The sequence below is a fragment of the Ammodytes marinus genome, assembly GCF_949987685.1.
Source record: "Ammodytes marinus genome assembly, chromosome: 16".
In the NCBI taxonomy this organism is placed as follows: Eukaryota; Metazoa; Chordata; class Actinopteri; order Uranoscopiformes; family Ammodytidae; genus Ammodytes; species Ammodytes marinus.
Window position 1 is genome coordinate 15,964,983 of NC_137220.1, and position 20,759 is coordinate 15,985,741.

Consider the following 20,759-nt stretch of genomic DNA (forward strand, 5'->3'; position numbering starts at 1 on the left):
TGAAAAAATGTCACTGATAGCCTATTACATCATGGTATGAACAGGTGGCAGACCTGGCTATACATATAGATGTGTAGGCTATACATATAAATGGATGTAAACACAATGGAAGTGCAGCCTACTGAGGTTGGGAGCACTCTGTCACAGGCCCTGCTGCTGCAACGTTACATTTCTGAATTGAGTGCAGGATGAATGACCAAAGTTTAAAGCAGGGAGTGAAGAAGGCCAGTCTGTCTTTCTCTCGTGCCCCTGGAGATTCAAGCCGTCTTGGTCACACCCTTCACAGCTTCCCCCCCTCCCTCCTCCCGCTCTGCCCGCCATGTTCTGGAGGAGGAGATACGTGTAGCTTGCCTTTAGCTGGCTTAGCATTAGCAACACATAGCTTTGGCAGAGGCGCAACAAGCACCCCTAACGCAGAAATAAGTATCCTATCTCGACTTTTTGTTCCCTTTGGAATTGTCGGAACTCGTTGTATGGGTTTACCCCCCTGGACTTACACTAAAGCCTGACGTAGCTGTAAAATACACGGTAGGTAAGCATTGGATTTTGAAGACGTTGACTTGTTTTGTTTTTCCAGGGTGTCCTGTAATCCAGTTTGCTCTGGCGATGTCTCCACTGAGCACCCGTCTCGGCTACTAGCTTGGAGGGGTTGCTAGCTAGCTTAGCGCGCTAGCTGGCCGTCTTAGAGGAGAAATATTTTAGGGATGTGATTGTGAATCCCAGTACCAGTGAGATTCGTAAAGCACATAGACTCTCGGTGGTCAACAGATTAATTTCTAGACTTGAGAGAGGTGGTATGCAGCTTGCTACAGTCAACACAAGCTTTGGTCCAACTTTTTTTCAACGCCAAGTTTTGAATGCCTATTTAGATCTTAATGCTAGTCAGTGCTGGGAATCTCCGAGCGCTAATATTAAAGCCATTGGTAAAACGGGAGCACCACCGGAGGTGTAGCAAAATATTCTCCAATTGAATTTAAGACCCTTTCCATGAGTTCCCGAGTTAACTGCCACAACTCAGCGTAGGCGAGTCAATGTTGCTAGCTAGGCTAGTTTATGATGCTAACTGACGACAACTACTTGTCGTAAGTTTGCACGGAGCTCGCTTATGTTAGCGCTAACAATGAGTGGCGAGTTGGATAGTTTTTCCGCACAAACTTAACCTAATACAACACAACATTGTTTCGCACATCAAAACGCTTGTCTGGAAATGTGACGGGGTGAGTTTGCCTAGCCAAGAAAGTAATGTTAGCTAAAGCTACATTAGCTTGCGCGCTATCAATCACGTCTGTTAAAGGAAACGCCGTGATTTTTTTAGTCTGTTTTGATAAGCATTATTATTGTTATGTCCTCTACTGGCGAGCCTTGTGTGACAGAGAGCACTGCCTATTTGCAAGTTATTGATGTAAACTTGACGCCCATGTACCAATTTGGGATTTTGTGGTGGATTCTTCACGGGGTGGGCGCTGTCTGTTTACTGGCCTGTGTCCAGCCGTCTTGTTAACCAGCTGGGAGGTAGACAGGCGTAACATCACTGCTGCAAGACGCTAAACTGTGGCAGGTTTATTTTTATTTTTATCTGGCATAGTGTAAAATATCGGTTTGATGTAAGCTATTTTTTCAGAGCCTTGCTGAGCCAATATAAACGTGGCCCCGAGAGAGAGATATAGGGGCAGGGCTTTGTCTTTTGTGAGGATGATCAGTCAGTCACAGTGGGTGACAGATGCATCATCAACGTCCTCCTCCCCTCCCTGACTCGGCTTTGTCCCTCGCAGGCCGGCCATGGGTGGACAAAAGGCGGGGTGACAGAGCGAGGTGCATTTCCTTCCTGTCTTTATCCCCACTCACTGCTTCTTATGATGCTCATCATACCTTCACGTTTACATCCCCAGTCACTTAAGAGCCTATTATGAACACGTGTTACTGGACTGGTTTGCAAAATGGGTCAAACTTGATAGGATTGTGTTAGTTGGTTCGTGGTGGGGACCCATAGACTGTATGGGTGAGACACTGCAGCTGGATAGGGCACACTTTAACCTTAAATCACCCTTACATTTTGCCAGTAGATCATTTACATTAAAACAATACTTTTTTTGAATTTCATTTTTGTTGTGGGAATGGTTGTTTACATGTGCATATCTGGCACTATATGACTTATTATTCATCCATTTGTCTCAAAAACAAACATGTAGGTGCTGGATAACCCTGTATTTATACCAGTATGAGAGAGAACATGTTATTGAAGCAAAATAGTCAAAAAAACTTCAGATTGAATTGCCTGCAGTGTCTCGCCTTAATCCTCAAGCAGCTGAGTGGTAGGGTGAGGACTAATGACTGGTTTATGTTTCTTGTGATTACACGTGGATGTATCTATCAAGGGGTAAATGGCTGGTGAGAGGAACCAGATGAATAACTTGATGTCACACTGATGCAGCCCCCTCCATCTTTTTTTTCTCGTCTCTGTCTTTATTAACACACACACGATTACACACAGGCCGGTTGTGCAAGTCTTCTATCTCCAGATCAGCTTTGCTTTTTCTGTGTGGGCCTGACAAGGTAGACCTGTTCACAGTCAGTGAGTATGCTGTATCGCAACCCTTAATGCTAATCACAGTTTACCTAGGTTTTGCCAAGACACAGACAGACAGACAGACAGACAGACAGACAGAGAGTGTACGTTACTACTTGATGGGAAATGCAGTACGCACTGTAGTAGCAAATTCCCTTGGCATTGTCTCACACACACTGCCAAAAGGTTGGACCAGGGAAACTATTTTAATAAGGTTGTCTCTTCTCTGCCTTTGTAACTTATCCCGGCAGCGCAGCAACAACTGCTGTGAGGCCTCTGCTCAGCCAGATACAAGCTACTGGATATATGCTTCTGTTGCAGACATTGTCCCAGTCACATTAGTCTTTTCCCAATCCTTTTGTTTTGGTGATGATACAGACTCTGATTGGATTATTTGCATAGTTTTTGACATACCATCCAATGAAACTTCTGTTTGTGTGCCCTGAAGTCTATGTGTAGCCTGGGGAGACCAGCCTGATCTCTCCCAAACTCCACATTTGTTTCTCTCCCACGGATTAGTCTGGCATTTCTCCAATTATCTCCATAGTTTACGGTACAATCATTTACCATGCTGTCTGTGTGAATCCAGTCTTTTAACTACTACTATGATCAATGCCGGGGCCTTTTATTCTGTAGCTGGTGTACTGGTAGTAGCAGACAAACAGGATTGGAAAGTAAAAGTGTTCTTGTTGATACAATCCATCAAAAAGGCAGAGCCCAGCCCCAATAACAATCCTGCTGTTACCGAGTTGTAGATGGCTCTGACGTAGGAATTAATTTACTGTTAAGCAAAGGGAGTTCCACCTGTTGATCGACACTAGAACAACAACACAATATTGACATGCTGTCCGTCTGCATTCATTCTATTCTTATGCTGGGTTTACACTAGAGGACTTTGAAAAGACTGAAACCCTCTTACATCTGAAGACAATCAACTCACACCTGTGGGGCAACTGTGGCTCAGGTGGTTAAGCGGGTTGGCCAATGATCCAAGGGTTGGCGGTTCGATCCCCGCCCGGCCACCTGTGTCATGGTTGTTGTGTCCTTGGGCAAGACACTTCACCCACCTTGCCTTGTGTGAATGTGTATGATTGCTGTATGTTTGAGGTGGTGGTCGGAGGGGCCGTTGGCGCTGAATGGCAGCCACGCTTCCGTCAGTCTGCTCCAGGGCAGCTGTGGTTACTCTCGTAGTTTACCACCACCGGTATGACTGTGTATGAACGAATTGAACCAGGAACCCTGTAAAGCGTCTTTGAGTGCCTAGGCAATAAAGCGCTAATAAAACCTATCAATTATTATTATTATTATTATTAAGACAACTAGTCATTAGTTTTCAGTCACAGAGTGAGATTTTGAAAAGACAGGGGGTCTCATATTGCAAGACTACAACTAGATTCCTTTTGAGATTAATATTATTTCCGCAAACGCGATAGTGATTATTTAATTAAAAAAAGGCTAATTCAATATTCCGAGCGGGGGACTTCCTTGAGTTATTAGACCATCTTTATTTGCTGATCTCGTCCCCCAATAACTTTAACTCCTAACCCTGTATTTGACGGTAAAGTGTTAAGGTTGCGCGGCTGTCAGCCTGGTTCTCCCCCCGAGGCTTCAAGGAAAAAGTGTCCGAAATAAATGCCTGCACAGGTGGACACAGGTCGCGACTAGTGCCGCTCCTCCTGCGTCGTGCTTGATGCATGCTAGAGTGTGACAGTGTTTACGTCATTTAGCTGGAGCCAACCCCTTAAGACTAACGATAATATCAAACATGTTTGATAATGTTGGAATGTCAAGACGAGAAGAAGACTGGCTGAAATCGGGTCGGAAGACCACCATACACCAAACGACTGAGATAACGTGCGCGCGCCACAACTCCAGCACGACTTCTGTGATTTCAGTCCGACATCGGAAGATTGTCTGCGACTGTCAAATCGCGTGAAAAGTCGTGTAGTGTAAGCCCAGCATTAGTTAGAATACTTGTGTGTAATTATTTTCTAAATGGTTTGCAAGTCTGCTTATCTCCAAGCATTAATAGTCATGATGAATTTCTACAGGAGTTGTACAGCTTGGTGCCAGCACAAAAAGACCAACAATTGTCAAGTGTAACAAACACAAAATAAAGTTGATTGGTGTATATGATATAGAGATAATCTATAGTTTTAATGGAATCCAAGGCAACTTCAGCGACACACCACAATGAATGGTTTGGATTACAATTCAAACTGCTGATTTGAATTAAGTTCTAGGGGTATCGGGTCCGATATGGCCGAAATCTGCGTATCGGATATCGGACTGACAGCTCCGATATAAAAAAAATAATAATAAAAAAAAAATATATACATACACTCACTCACTCACCGGCCACTTTATTAGGTACACCTGTTCTGAGGCTTATAAAAACTAAAAGCTAATCAGCCAATCACATAGCAGCAATTTAATGCATTTAGACGTGGTCAAGACAATGTACTGAAGTCAAACCGAGCATCAGAATGGAGAAAAAAGGGGGTTTAGGTGACTTTGAAGTGAACATAGCAAGTTGATGGTGCACGGCAGGATGGATCCATTCTTTCATGTTGTTTACACCAAACTCTGAACCTGCTATCTGATTGTCGCAACTGAAATCGAGACTCATCAGACCAGGCATGATTTTTCAATCTTCTATTGTCCAATATTGGTGATCCTGTGAGAATTGTAGCCTCATTTTCCTGTTTTTAGCTGACATGAGTAGCAGCCGGTGGGGTCTTCTGTTGCTGTAGCCCATCTGCTTTAAGGTTGGTCGTGTTTTGCATTCAGAGATGGTAATCTGCATACCCCGGTTGTAACGAGTGGTTATTTGAGTTACTTTTGCCTTTCTATCATCTCAAACCTGTATGCCCATCCTCCTCTGACTTCAACAAGGCATTTTACGTCCACACAAATGCTGCTCACTGCATATTTTTTTCTTTTTCGGACCATTCTCTGTAAGCCCTAGAGATGGTTTAGAGTGAAAATCCCAGTAGATCAGCAGTCATACCAGCCCTCCTGTCACCCTAAACATTGCCATGTTCAAAGTCACTTAAAACCCCTTTCTTCCCCATTCTGATGCTCAGTTTGAACTTCAATAAATTGTCCCGTCCAGGTCTAAATGCTTAAATGCATAGAGTTGCTGACATGTGATTGGCTGATTAGTTATATGTGTTAACAAGAAAAGGAACTGCTGTATATTTCTCATAAATTCCCCAACCCTTCTTGTATTAGCTGGGTTTCCATCACCCTGCTTTTATGCTCATTTTGGAAGTATTGCATCAGAAAAGGATGATGGAAGCGGCAACATTAGAGAAAGACAATAAATGTAACAAAATGTATTTTGTTACTGTTACGCTACTTTTCCTATACCGCCATCTCCCGCCAAAACCAGTCGATCCGCACCAAACACTTCACAAGACTAATTTGCGCTTTTTGTTGTTGTTGTGGAATTTCAAAAGGTTCTCTTCACATTTAGATGAAACATGGCTTCTATCAGTCGGATAGGGAAGGAGCGCCACAGCGAGGAGGAGACTGATAGAGTGGCAGCAGCAGGTGATAGATGTTAGTTCATCTGGAAGCTGAAAGTAGAACCTGTGCTAAATGATTTTCATGGTGTCCTCCGCCTACTCTATCACATGACGAGGCATAATGGCACTATGCCAAGAATGACTGGTGCATACAGACAGACTCATGAACTTGCATTTGACACATGAATATGCATCACTCACAGTCACACAGGTCCAGTGTGTCGTCTCTTCTCGTCCTTGGGCCTCCAGTGATCTAAGCACAGAAGGACTAAAGGAAGGCGGGCCAGCCGTGTCTTGTGTTGGGGGGTTGTTCCGGGGTGCGAGTGTGTGTGTGTGTTGGTAAAGACAGACTCTCCTCTCTTCCTCCTGTCTGCAGCGGGTGAATAGGTGATTATAGCAGCAGATGTGTCATTAGGTCTGAGCCGTATTCATGCGGATGCAGGGCGAGGAGGAGGGTAGCGAGGGAGAGTCTTGGGGAGGGCCATGCTCCACAGGATTGGCGTTTCACCAGCGTTAAGTGAATTTACGGGATGTGCCAACTTGTTTCCTAACCCCCCTTAACCCCCCAGCTGTCTCTCCATGGCCTTGCTGCTAGGCAGGAAGGTCCCTGAAACAAACTCATACCCATGTACACAGCCGCTTGCTGCTTTGGAAATGTTTTAATAATTTACCTTTGCATTTAAAACAAGAGTCTCTATCGACATGCTAATCACTTCTTACGCTCTTCTTGTTCATGAAACTTGGTTGTAGGGCTTTTCGGTGCGTGTATTGTCGTGGTGCAAGGATCCGATAACTGAATAGGATGCGTCATCATCATGGCTCTACTTAGATGGTACATTAAAAGAACAATGATTTTAATGAGATCTGGTAAGTTTGGTGTGTGTGTGTGTGTGTGTGAAGGAGGATTGTGTCACATCTCAAACATTGTATGGCAACAAACTTTTTTTTAAGACTAAGTAATGGCAAATGTGTGTTTTATAACTTTGATACACAAAGTTAGTTTTTATTTTCAAGAGAGGTGTCATATGGAGCATGGATGTGCATGTCAAACAGCTGTGAGTCTGCACATTTTCTGTGTGTGTGTGTGTGTGTGTGTGTGTGTGTGTGTGTGTGTGTGTGTGTGTGTGTGTGTGTGTGTGTGTGTGTGTGTGTGTGTGTGTGTGTGTGTGTGTGTGTGTGTGTGTGTGTGTGTGTGTGTGTGTGTGTGTGTGTGTGTGTGTGTGTGTGTGTGTGTGTGTGTGTGTGTCAAGTCAGGAAGTGATTAGAAGCTGGGCTGAAAATGGGACCGGAGGAGTCATCAGTCACTCCTCTAGTCATCATCAGACTGGAAATGGTTTATCTCCCCTGCCACCCACCAAAGGGTGGAAACACATTTTTTACTGACTCATTGCTCTGGCATGTCACAGGCAGCATTACACTGAATGTTAATACCGTGCAGGTGGGAGAGAAAGCATTAGATAAAAGGCTTATTTACTGAGGTCTTAATGAGTCGACAATGGTGCTTAAATGTATTGGAAATTTAAATAAGCAAAACTTTGATTCAGCTAAAATCAGCTATTGCATTTTAGAGGTTTGGTTGAAAATATCGAATCTTGCTGCTAGAGAATTGGTGGCATTTATATATATTTTATCTTCAGATTTGGTGCAACAACTTTATTATTTCAAGCTAGTTATTATTGATGTGATTTTTCCCACTGGTGAAAAGCATTAGTAACCACACACTCTACACAACTTTCAACGTTGCTAGTTCACACTACACATTTCTCTGCCTTTTATAATCGGGCGTCTTGCATCTCTTTGCACACATTATACGATCTTTCACCAGACGCATCCCGACAAGTTGGTCCAAACTACGTTTTGTCAAGTAAACGCACGATAGCATGCGCCAGACTAGAATGACATTGTTTTTTGATTTTAACCATCAGATATTCACAAGAAACAATTTGTTTTGTGCTGATTTGCAGCACAAAAAAAAAAGAATAAAAAGGAAAGGATTTGTAAATGCAGGCAGTAAGGATTGTCAGTTCAATCTACAGTGAAAGTTGAAGGTTAATGAATACCTCTATTGAAAACATTTGTGCTTTGTTTTTGTTACAAGTACTTGAACAATTTTCTTTTGTATGGCATTGTATTATTATAATGTAGGCCTATCATTGTGTCCCCCTGGCCCGATATCTCCTCATCTTGTGTTCTGCGCTCTGATTGGCTGCAGCAGCGCATCACTGCTCTCATTGCCAGTCACAACCCTTTTCATACTAAATGATTTAGACTTGCAGATATGGTCCAGATATTTAGCATGCTATATATCTGCCGTATGTGACGCGTCTTATAGCTTGTTGATGCTAGGTTCTCGTCCTTTGAACAGTTCACACATAGGGAACAAATCTCTTGGTCTTCTTAAACTTGTCCGTGAATAGCTGATTATTATTTTTCTGTTATATTTTTCATCACATGGCACTCCAAACTGGCCCCCGCCTTGCCCTGCGAGCGTCGGGGCACCCACATGTAGGCCTTTCACACCGCCGCAAAATCGGCGCTAGTTCTGGGCTTGTTCGGAGTTAGAGCCAGTGTTTTGGTTTCACACCGCCAGAGAGCCTGCTCCGTGCCGTAAAAACCGGGGGAACTCATACCCCAGGATTGAGCAGGGTTTGATAAGAACTGCTTGCGCGAACGGTTGGGGGAGGGATTATCCTGACCAACCAGAGCAACTCAAACCTCATGCCCGCCATATTTAAAAACACCGCTACTACGAGACGTAAACATAACATAATTACCGAACGTAGCGATCAAATTGACCGGCGAGAATACGCTGTATGGGTCCTGTTTGCTTAAGAAAGCAAATCGAGAGCCAACAAGTGTAAAAATAAGACGTATTCGCCGCTGTTGTTGTGCTTAAAGCTAGCGGTAGCTTTAGCGTTAGCCACAAGAGCAGCGGCGTCGGGTGACGTACACACACGTTTACAGTGACGTCATGACGTTGCTCTCTTGCCGGCTCCATGGCTGTCTCCGGTCGATGTGAAACCAACCGGTTCATAACTGGGATAAGGCTGTAACCAGTTTTGAACTGACCCCAACACCAGCCTGGAACTGACTCTTGGTTCATTTTGGTGTGAAAGGCCTATTAATGAGAGCCACCTTAGCACCTCACCAGCTTGACTGGCCGCCCAAGTTATTTATTTCCATGTAATTCAGTCAGGTTACTGTAAACTCGATCGAGATTTAAAATAAAAGTAGAAACATGACTCTTGGTCACAAACACCCTGGCCTGGTATTATAGGAAGGAGGCCGCATGGAAATTGCTTATCTAATTGTGAAAGTATGAAACACATTGTTTTTTTTTATCTGGTTTCAAAAAGGAAGGCCCTACTACAGCTGCTCCTATAAATACCCAACCATCTTTGCACTCTTATTGTTTAGGTGTTGAAATCTTGATTACAATGACACCTTTTAAAGAAAGAAAAACTCATGACTTTACCACATGTTTTTCTATGTGTCTCCACTGAAAGGTAGGTTGACTTGAACACTGTATTTTTCTAAAACATAAAGTTGTGTGAGTGCTAAACCGAATACTAATCTCGGCATATTCATATCCCTGTTTTTCTTGTTGCGTCAACTTTGCCTTGTTTGTTTCCTCCATCCACTTACTTTCTTGTTTATCTGCCTTGTGTAACCCTAGGTGATGGCGTGGTCGCGTGTGCAGCCAGCACTGTGTGTGTGGAGATGGTTTTAGCAAGGGACGCTGTTCTGGAGGACTCAGGAACACTGCACTTGCCTGGAGAAGCCTCATAGACACACACACACACACAAACACACACACCTGTAACTGAGCGGATTTTACACATTTACACACACGCCACCGCCTTGCCTTGAGAAAAGGACACAGGCGCAGTAGCAAATTTGGACAGAAGCGTCCATTTTGTTTCTCCCCTCCCCCCCCCCCCGTTCCCTGGTCTGTACCGACACCACTATGCCGAGCTCCACCATGCGCTCCATGAAGAACATGGTGAACAACTATTCTGACGCGGAGAAGAAGGTCAGAGAGGCCACATCTAACGACCCGTGGGGCCCGTCCTCCTCCCTCATGTCCGAGATCGCCGACCTCACCTACAACGTGGTGGCCTTCAGCGAGATCATGAGCATGATCTGGAAGAGGCTCAACGACCACGGCAAGAACTGGCGCCACGTGTACAAGGCGCTGACGCTGCTCGACTACCTGATCAAGACGGGCTCGGAGCGCGTGGCGCTGCAGTGCAAGGAGAACATCTTCGCCATCCAGACCCTCAAGGACTTCCAGTACATAGACAGAGACGGCAAGGACCAGGGTATCAACGTGCGCGAGAAGAGCAAGCAGCTGGTGGTGCTGCTCAAGGACGAGGAGCGCCTGAAGGGAGAGCGGTAAGAAAAGAGCGTTAGCCAATCACATTTGAGGACAGAGGCAATATACTAGTATACTTTATAAGGCTGGTTCTATTACCGAATCATACCTGGTTAACGGTGGAGTTATTGATTTCAGAGAATACTTGAAGAAAAAAACTGTGAATATTCTTAATAAACAGCCTAGGTTCCGTAAACAGGCTTGTACTTTTACATACCCGGGCTCTTTAGCAGGAAGGCTGTTACATTGATAGAATATCTTCCCCAACTGTGACTTTCTCTTGTCCTTGTCCTCTACAAGAGCCCGAATAAAGTCAGTGATACGAATCCAATAGTTGTCATAACACTGTTAGTAGTAAATACTAGCATCAGACTTTATTTGCCTGCTGAAAGCTAACACGGTTGACCAAACCACCTCATTAAAAACAATGATGAGGGTTTCACTGTCTCTATACATTTTTAACAAGAAACTCTGAATGAACAAAAATAAGTACATTTTAAACAAAACGTCAAAATAAAGCTTAATTTTTTATATAATTATCATTATTTTTTATTTTTTACTAATCTGACCAGTTTGTGTTTATAAACTGTCTAAATTGTATGGTCACTTATCAGAATTTAACTGACGCTGTGTCCTGCCAAGTAGCAAGTTCAACCCAGACTCATTTTACATAAGTGCAGCTAAAAACACTATTTTCCTCAAGCGGCTTTTTACGAACAATTCCAAAACGGTAGTCTTGAGAAGGACTGAGCCAGATGGTCATCAACATTCACTGTTAACGCATTCAAAGACCAATCCCAGCATCAGAGACAGGGTTGTTTACCGTGGGGTTTTTCCCTTTTAGAATATCACTGCAGTTATACCCCTGTACTTTAGGACTCATTGTGTTTCCAGTGCACACCTGTTGGTTTCAAAACAAAAATGGCTCCCTAGGAAGTTTGCCACCCAACATTGTCTTCTGCTGTTTTTGTCATACACAGTCTACCCCCTGCACACTAGGTTGAGGCACTTGAAAAATATCTACAGAATAGAGTCAATGTCTTCCATAGCTCAGCCGTCTTAAAGGTGGAGTCAGTGACTCCGGATAACGATTATTGTCAAAATTAGGGGTGTGAACGTTTACAAAAATGCCTAACCGTGTACACGACGAATTTTTTTTCGTGTACACGGTTAACCGTGACGTCATTGTCCTCGTGCCCCCGCCGTCTTGTAGGCGCGCGCGCACACACACACACACACACATACGCGTTCGTTCGCCTGTAAACACACAATTGACAGGAACTACGCTCGTTTACACACCTCTTATAATAGGTCCATGGTACACACACACACACACACACACACACGTTCGCCGTCATAATCGCGCTTCATTCATTTCCTGATTAATATAGCCTATCGCTTTCTACATGTCCACGTTAAATGCATGTTGAACAGGTGTTATAAAGTTCGGGCTACTTACGAGCGTAGTTCACGTCAACCGAGTAACTTTAATATTTAGGTTATCTTTCATCTCTCTTCCGTGGCTGTGAGTCGAGCCCCAGCACGGCGACTCCCCGTGTGTGTGTGCGCCGATACACACACTCACTCACTCACACACACTCGCCGAGAGAGAGACAGATTCTCGGCAGACTAGCTTTTATCCTCCCCAATTAGTTTATTAGTGATGTAAAATCAATAAACGCGTGTCTCCAGAACATATTTAAAAACTTTGAAATTTGAAAAAAAAAAAAAAAAAAAACGGTTTTCGTTTATTGATTTTTCCTAAACGGTTATGATTTACTAAACGGTTACACGTGTACACGTGTACACGTGCACACCCCTAGTCAAAATCAGTATCTCTTCACAATCCGATACCTGATGTTAATACACACAGCCTAGGCTTTGTAAACGGGCAAGATGTGTGCTTGAGTGGGCCGGGCCCCCTATGTGTACATACCAGTTTAGAGACCTAGGCTGTGTATTAACACCAGATTTTTCAACACAACACACAATACACAGGTAGCCGAACGTGAGGCGATACTGATTCTTGCCCAAAAGTAATTTTGATAACACGCATTCTCCTGAATTGCTGACTCCACCTTTGAGCAAACATGCGGCCCCTTGTACGTCACACTAAAGGATTATAAGACTCTAGTCTTGAGACAAGACGATTGATCAAATGTTTATTATTATTATTATTTTTGTTCTACTAGGTCTCAGGCTTTGAAGACCAAAGAGCGCATGGCCCAGGTGGCCCCACCCAGCACTCAGATGGGTTTTGGCCGAGGCTCGTCACAGCCCAACCTCTCCACTTCCTACAGTGAAGAGTACGGCAGGTCAGAGGGCTCGCCTGCCTCCTACCACGGCTGTGAGTATTAGCTTTATAGTTACCATGTAAACAAAACACACACACACTCACGTAGGCATATTCCGTCTGCAAAGTAACACATCCACATATTTCATTTTTTTTCGGTGTCTGTATTGTGTCCCAGTTTGACTAACTTTGGCCTACATCCTGAAACCTGCCCCTCCTCCCCTCTGTTCTGTCTCTCACAGTCACAGTAGGGCTGCATTCCTGAACACACACACACGCGCACACACACACACACGTACACTAAAAGGAAGCAGAGTTCACCCCCCCCCAAGCCTCCATCATCCACATGACAGAGGAATCTGTCTCTTTTCAGTGACACACTCACACACTGAGGGAGAGAGATAGAAGTGCACTAAGAGACACAGGGATAGATAAAGAGCGCACTGAGATTTACATGTTGGAGAGATAGACGTGAATTGAAAACCAGACTTGGATACCATTTGATTAAAAGGACTAGAAAAGAAATGATCTTTTTTGTTAATGAAGTATGCACACAGTATAATGTGTATTCATGGGGACTGTAGGGATACTTGATGGGAAACCCCAGTCAGGAAATGGGTTTGACGCAGAAAAGGACCGGAGAAGTTGAAATTCACTTTGGCCTCTTCTTTTACCCTTTCATCCCCTGATCCCCCCCCCTAGTCCCTTTGTGCACGGCACGGCAAGGTGTGTGTGTGTGTGTGTGTGTGCGCGACTAGGGGGGGTATGGGTGGCCCTGCAATGTGGTGTCAGCCCTGCGTGGATCTTGCATTTTGTTTTTGGAGTGTGCGTTTGGTTTCTTGCCTACATTCCTGCATGTTACGTTTATGTTCTAGCGTGTTGAGCTCAGAGGGCGGAAGCTCCAGCTGCTGAGTCATCAGTTGAGGAAATGGGATGGGAAAGCCAATGGGAGCGAGGGCTGGGCCCGGTTGGGCGTTTTGCCAGGCGAGATTTTTGGGATTCCAGTCAGACTTTTTTCCCCCCAGAGTATATTGTTGTCGAGAGGGGGTGCGACTGAATGGGCCATGCAAGCTTGACTGTTGATGTTAACCTAGCATATCCCTCCAGTGTGGTTAAAATGTCTTTCAAATAATATACCGGCCCATTTTTTTGTGTATTTTTTTTCTACTTCTTTTTTTTAAAGAGAAGCTTTCTTTACTTAAAGGTGCCCGGAGGAACTCTCAGTTTTTGTTCATTCTTGCAAGTTTTAACCTCTTTGGACAAAAGCTTTTGTTTGGGCCAGCTGTAGTTCCTGGGTGAGCTTACCCATGACATGGGCCTTAAGAACAACGATATACAAATAGCAGTCTTTGCACTAATGGTCTCGTTTGCTGATACATGCAATTTATGATCATCAGCGGAAAAAACTGTTTCAGAAATATATTTCAAAGTTCCTCTTAGCAACTTTAACATATGTTTCTTCAATGTGATATTCCTATATAGGTGAACCTATAAAAAAAATAGTGAGTCTGAGTCAATACTAGTCAATGTCTTTTTTCTCCATTGAACACCAAAGTGTGAATGCAGCAGACACATTTAGTTTCTATTATCGTTCCATCACTTACTGTGGTTGTCTCTCATCCACCTGCTCAGTCCAGCCACACAACATTTCTGGAAAATATATGAAGGAATTATCTTGCAAGTTGTTTGAGAATCAAGGATGCACATTTAAGGAACTGTCTCGCTCCCCAGCCACTTCATTCTTCATCTAGAAAAAGACAAGAGACGGAGTGTCTGCAAATGTGGTGATAGTTAGTGGCTGACACTCTGGGATAAAAATAAATAAATCTTGTGTGCTATTATCCGCCACTTTAATCTACTACATATGACAACAGTGGTCATCACCCCCCCCCCCCCCCCCCCATTATACTTGCTCTTCAAACTCAGGCTTAAACTGTGCTTGAAGGATTCTGCAGCCTGACATTTTTTAAAGTCATTACAACTTAGTAGCACCACCGAAAATATAGATGAGACACAACTGGACTAAACGGCTAACTGGGAAACGATTGGTGGCAAAAGTGCTAGCAGGCAGGGCTGTGTCTCTGAGGAATGCCAAGAAAATTGGGATTATTCCATATATGCAGTGTTTCCCCTAGAATATTTTTTAGGCCCGGTGGTAAGAGCTGATAAAGAGTATGCGCGCCACGTGCGTACCAAATTTCTAGAAGACATTGACCAAAACGAACCCCATTTGGGATGAGCCTCTTTTGACAGCCCGTTAAAAATGAGGGCATAGGGTTATACTTTCACATTCATCAGTACGTTTGTACATGTGGTGTTTCTCACAGGATTTAGATCAGGATAGATCCTGCTGGGTGAGAATGGACCTTCTAGGGGGGTCTGGGGGCATCCCCCTGCAGAAGAAACCTTATCCTTTTAAAGTTAAATACATCAATCTGGTGCACTTTGAGAGGCGAAATCTGTTCAATTCTGTGCTCTGTAAACAACTGTCATATGTCCTGCCTATAACTATTTTCTGTAATAATTTGGAGATACAAGCCACGTAATCTATTGAAGAAAAACACGTGGATTTCAATGAAAAAAAACAATAAACACTAAGATCTAATATAGACAAGTCCTGTCTAGTACTCATTTCTGGAATAATCTGAATCACCTCACCTTGAAGCTAGCCTACTGAAACATTGTTTTAATTTATTTTTCATGCAAATAGCCTTGTTGAAAATTAATTAATTAACATAGGCTACACATCATGATTAGCCTATCAACATGTGTGCTTCTTAAGGCAACTTCCCTATTCCGACCATTATATTTCATCTAGCCTATTTCTCAATTTAAAACATAAAAATAAAGTAGGCCTAGCATTGAAAATACAAATAAATAAAGCTTGTAGGCTATGGCCTGCTGTTTTCAAGATAACTTAACAGTTAAAACAATAAATAAATTAATATGTCTCCTGAAAACAAATTAATGCTTTTCTGAGAAAAATGCCAAAGGCAGTAGCAGTGAGGCACTTCTGTAAACTTACTGAAACGAGTGCATGCCGTTTTTTCAGCGCTGTCTCTGCTGTTGATAAAGATTGGTTGTGTTGCCACGGCGACGTAGCGATTTTAACTTTCTAAATTTTGCTCAGCACTTTTTCTTGTTCAACGTCCCTGTTACTGAGTCCTTAATATCTCCACAGAGCAGGCGCTGGTTTTATTTTCGCCATTAGTTCAACGTTTGCTTGCTAGTCATGCTCCTGCTCATTGGCTTCCGTGTCTAACAAGTGTGCACCGAATGCACACGCGCATCGCGCCGCGCGCAGAACACATACACACACGCAGACACACAGATCAGCTGATGGGATGATCAAACGAGAGGTTGTAAAGACAGGCGCACACGAGGGGTAGACCGACAGTGCCGCGCAGACGCTCGCAAATGATTATTACGGAATCAATTAATTTTTTTATTTTTATTTTTTTAAAGTCAGGCTGCTGTTGGCCTGGCGGGGGGTCCCGTTGGCCTGGCGGGCCCGCCAGGCCTGTATAATGGTAGGGGAAACACTGCATATATGGTCCATTCCCACAGTGGTGGGCAAGAAAGCGGTGTGTTTTAGTTGGCTTTCAGTTGTGTTTATTTGTCTTCCTGACGCATTCCCATCAAGTGTGAGTAAGTGTGTATCAAATTGTGTGTCATTGGGGTCAGTCTCAGTGATGCTAAATAGCACGGTGAAAAAATGTTGTGCCTTCCTACGGATTGAGCTAAAACTGCTTTTTTTTTTTGCAGACATCAGGCTGTTATGCTGCTACTTAATCAACACCTAATAAGCTTACTTCGGTGTTGTCGTTTAGGCTTATCCCCAAATGATTAAATACCAGTGGACTTTTAACAGTCTTTTACAGTTTCAAGGAAGGCCAAGCTGCTTTGACTGTTAACGGAAATATCAAAGTATTCCTTGAATTATATTTACTGTTATATTTTCCACATCATGGAAACATTTGCTGGGCTGCAATTGTTCTCTGTAATGTTCATCGAGAACTTGTCAATGGTGTGAGGTTTCTAAGTGAATTGAGTCAAATAGTGAAACAAACTTAGTCAGCGTTTCCCCCTCAAGTTCTATTTATGTCAGTGTGGTTCTGCCTCTGCACATCCAATACCTCTTAACACATCTGCATCTGACCATTTGCATTTCAGAACAACAATCTTATCAATGTAACATTGTCCCTGTAACATGCACAAGATCATCGTGGCGTAATGCGTATTGAGTGAGTCAGCAAGTGTGTGTTTGGGAGTGTCTACATGAGCACAGCATGTCAGGACTGGTCTTTGTTGTTGAGAAAAAAAAATAGGCACGTAGACGGAGAGAGACAATGTTTATTAGAATTGGAGACACACATAAGAAACATTCAAGTTTGAACAGGTTTTTACTGAGTTTCAATTATGGATAAAACTGTGTGGAAGTCTTGAATTAAGCCCAAGAAAACGTGTTCAAACACCTTTTGTACATCAACACAATAATTCACACATGTACTAAACCGCAGTGAGCCAGACTCTCCAAATGGCGAGAACTGCGATGGGTGATGTCACTGTGTCTAGTCAACACCTCCTCCGGCATAGTTCCCACGGAAACAGCAAAGTTACTGTTTCCAAATTCAAAAAACATTCAGTGACACTTTGACGTAGTTCCACCATGTGTGTGTGTGTGTGTGTGTGTGTGTGTGTGTGTGTGTGTGTGTGCGGGCCATGTTGCAGTATCGGTTTGTTTTTCGTTGTGGCCACATGGCCTGATCTAATCCAATAAGAGGAATGGCTGTCATCCCTTACAGGCTTCTTATCACACACAGACACTTTTCTCTTTTCTTTACAGAACAAATGTAATTCAAGTGGACCTACTTTACAATGTATATGTATGATAGTAATCATTTTTTGTGGGAGATTAATGTCAATTGCCAGTGATTTTTTTTCTCTCTGTATAATAATTATATACACAATATGCAATGGAGTCCCATTCGGCAGCCATGTTAACATGTGTCTTGAATGTGTCTTGGCTAGCCACGTCTCCCAATGCGGGTTCAGAACTGGAGCAGGCCAGACCTCAGACCAGTGGAGAGGAGGAGCTGCAGCTGCAACTGGCTCTGGCCATGAGCAGAGAGGCTGCTGAGCAGGTACACACACACACAGACACCCACACACTATGAAACCATGCTTCGTATTATTTCATTTCAAAGGACAAGTTTACAGGAAGCTTTCATGTCATTGAGCTACACAACAATACTCCTGTCTGCCCTGGGTCATCTTCCTGATTGTACACTTATGTAAATAACCTTGGTAAAACCCTGTTAATTATTTATGTTGCCAAGCGATATTATTGTTTTATCCACAAGGTTGAAACTCCAAAAATATTTCTAACATGATTCTTTCATAAATCAGACGACCGCCAAATATCGTACATCCATTAGCCGAAGATCTTTGCACAGATAACTGTATTGGGCTCAATGGGCTGGTCCTTGTAAACAAAAGCAGAACTGAGAAATATTATGGTCAGCCTCTGCAGCCAAGATTTCCATCGGTTTTTGAACACCTCCCGTATCCTTAGCAGCTATTGTTATGTGACCTGCAAGGTGGAATTTTACTACATATATAGATTTCTCTTTTATTATTCAGGTTCCCGGTACACAAACAAACTGCTACTCTGATTAATTACATTTTTTTTTATCTGGAGAAATATGGATAATACACTGCGAAAAAGTTCTTATTTCTATAGTTGGAGTCATTCTGCAATTTTCCACAAGAGCAAGACCAACCTTTTGAGTTGCATAAGAAAGAAAAAAGAAGCTTCCCGTTTGATGCTAACCGTGCTTTGCGTTTGTGTGTGTTTAGGAGGAGCGCATCCGCAGAGGGGATGACCTCAGACTACAGATGGCCTTGGAGGAGAGCAAGAAAGGAGGCCCGGACTCTGCAAAACTTCCCAAGAAGAAGAAAGAGGTAAAATACACACACACACACAGGACTGACTCATATATTCCCATTATCAACGGCCATGCTCCTGTAATTGTCCTCGTCTCTCCCCCTGTCCTCTTTCTTTCTGCATGACCGTGTTTTGCGGTAATCAAATCTCTTAACAGGCGGCACACTGCCCAGTTTACTCATCATTATTCTGCCTGAATAGCCGGCTGAGCGGAGTTTGAGGGGCACTCAGCAGACCCAAAGGAACCGAGACGTACGGCTGTGTATGGCTGTGGCTCATAATGACACAACAAGATAAAAGCCAAACCCGACAGATGGGACTTTCTTTTCATCTGTTTCCTGTCTATCTTTTTTCCTCTGTTGTCTGCATTCTTTGTTGTCCTATTCCCCCCTGTCTTCTGAGTCAATCTAACTCTCTCTCTCTCTCTCCCCCCCCCCTCCTTTATAGCCACAGTCATCTCTGATGGATCTGATGAATGTCCCAGAGCCTGGTGCCACTGCCGACCCCTGGGGAGCCGGGGCCGCGGCGGCCGCTCCAGCCGAAGACCCCTGGCAGTCTTATGGTACATCAGCAACACAGCATAACACACTTCACTGGAAAAGGGTCATACATCAGATGACGTTGACTGTGTTGTGCTGGACAGTTTTTCTGTGTATGTGTGTGTCCATTGTCCACTGTTTCGAATGGATAAAGCTGTGTTAAGTCTTGAATTAAGCCCATGAAAACACAGGTTTGGTGTACAAGATTCATACATACAAAAGTAACATTATGAAATTAGTGCTGTCAGTTAAACGCGTTATTAACGGCGTTAACGCAAACCCATTTTAACGGCGTCAATTTTTTTATCGCGCGATTAACGCTCGTCATGGCCTAGCAATCGTTGTGGTTTTTTCACATGCTGTTGCATCAACTAGTAATGTTAGAACAACTGAAACACCACAAACTATACATGTGGCTCGCCATTAAGTTACTGTTAAGTCAACCGGAACATGTCCTACAGCGTAACTTCACATTAAAATCATTTAACTGGCAAAACGGCTAAACGTCAAGTAAATTTTGACTTTTATTTTGAAGCAGAAACCGGAACCTAGCACTTCCTAGCTCAGCTGCGCGACCTTCACTAGTCTTCCGTGTTGTGACTCGGGGACTACGCGGAAAAAGAACAGAAAAGAAAGCTTGTCATTTGCAAAAGTCCTACTTATAACCCTGCACCCCCACCAAAACCTCCATGAACGTTAGTGGCAGCCGCCAGTCATTCATTTTCACTTCAATTTTCGCTATCAAGGGTGACTTAAGCCTCGGCTGCAGCAGCGGCATACCAACCAACCACCAGCACACAAGTGTATGGTGTGTCCACTCCACAAACAGTCTGACTCCCAAAACATTTAGGCAGCAACCACCTTAATACTAATTTGTTTTATATAGGCTAGCCTATGTTGTTTTATGGTTTGGTTTTTAAATAAAAAAGGAAGTTCCAATTATGTTTGTGTATGCTGTTCTAGGGGTGGGGGGGGGGGATCTACATTGTTGTCTATTTGCACTGAATTGGAAATTATGATATTTTAGAAGAAATACACTGAATTACAAGGGTGTATAGAATGGGTGTGAAAAGAGCATTACAATGAGAAAAAATAATGGGACAAAAAATAAATCAAGGGACATTTAGGCTAGAATAGATAAAAATGTGCGATTAATCGCGAGTTAACTATGACATTAATGTGATTAATCGCTATTAAATATTTCAATCGTTTGACAGCACTATTTGAAATACAGAATACACTCAATGGCTTCCATAAGTAGTGGCCTTTTTTTTGTGTGTGTGTGTGTGTGTGTGTGTGTGTGTGTGTGTGTGTGTGTGTGTGTGTGTGTGTGTGTGTGTGTGTGTGTGTGTGTGTGTGTGTGTGTGTGTGTGTGTGTGTGTGTGTGTGTGTGTGTGTGTGTGTGTGTGTGTGTGTGTGTGTGTGTGTGCGTGCGCGTGCGTGTGCGCGTGCGTGTGTGTGTTTCTGCTCTCCACCTGCAGCTGGTAGGACTGTGACTCTTTGTTAAAT

At 43.4% G+C, this 20,759-nt stretch overlaps 1 protein-coding gene across 3 annotated transcripts in view; it reads left to right on the forward strand.

Annotated features, from left to right (window-relative positions):
* The first annotated feature begins 377 nt into the window (after window positions 1-377).
* The window catches only part of epn2 (epsin 2), a 28,075-nt gene continuing 7,693 nt past the window's right edge, over window positions 378-20,759 (forward strand). For 2 of the 3 annotated variants that reach the window (XM_080044148.1, XM_080044150.1), the window contains exons 1-6: window positions 378-528; window positions 9,773-10,491; window positions 12,664-12,818; window positions 17,796-17,908; window positions 18,624-18,728; window positions 19,159-19,273. In XM_080044148.1, coding sequence (XP_079900274.1) covers window positions 10,064-10,491; window positions 12,664-12,818; window positions 17,796-17,908; window positions 18,624-18,728; window positions 19,159-19,273 — 916 coding nt within the window. In that variant the 5' untranslated portion in view covers window positions 378-528; window positions 9,773-10,063. Of the gene's footprint in view, window positions 533-9,772; window positions 10,492-12,663; window positions 12,819-17,795; window positions 17,909-18,623; window positions 18,729-19,158; window positions 19,274-20,759 lie in introns of all 3 variants that reach the window. The other variant, XM_080044149.1, reaches the window with a different exon arrangement.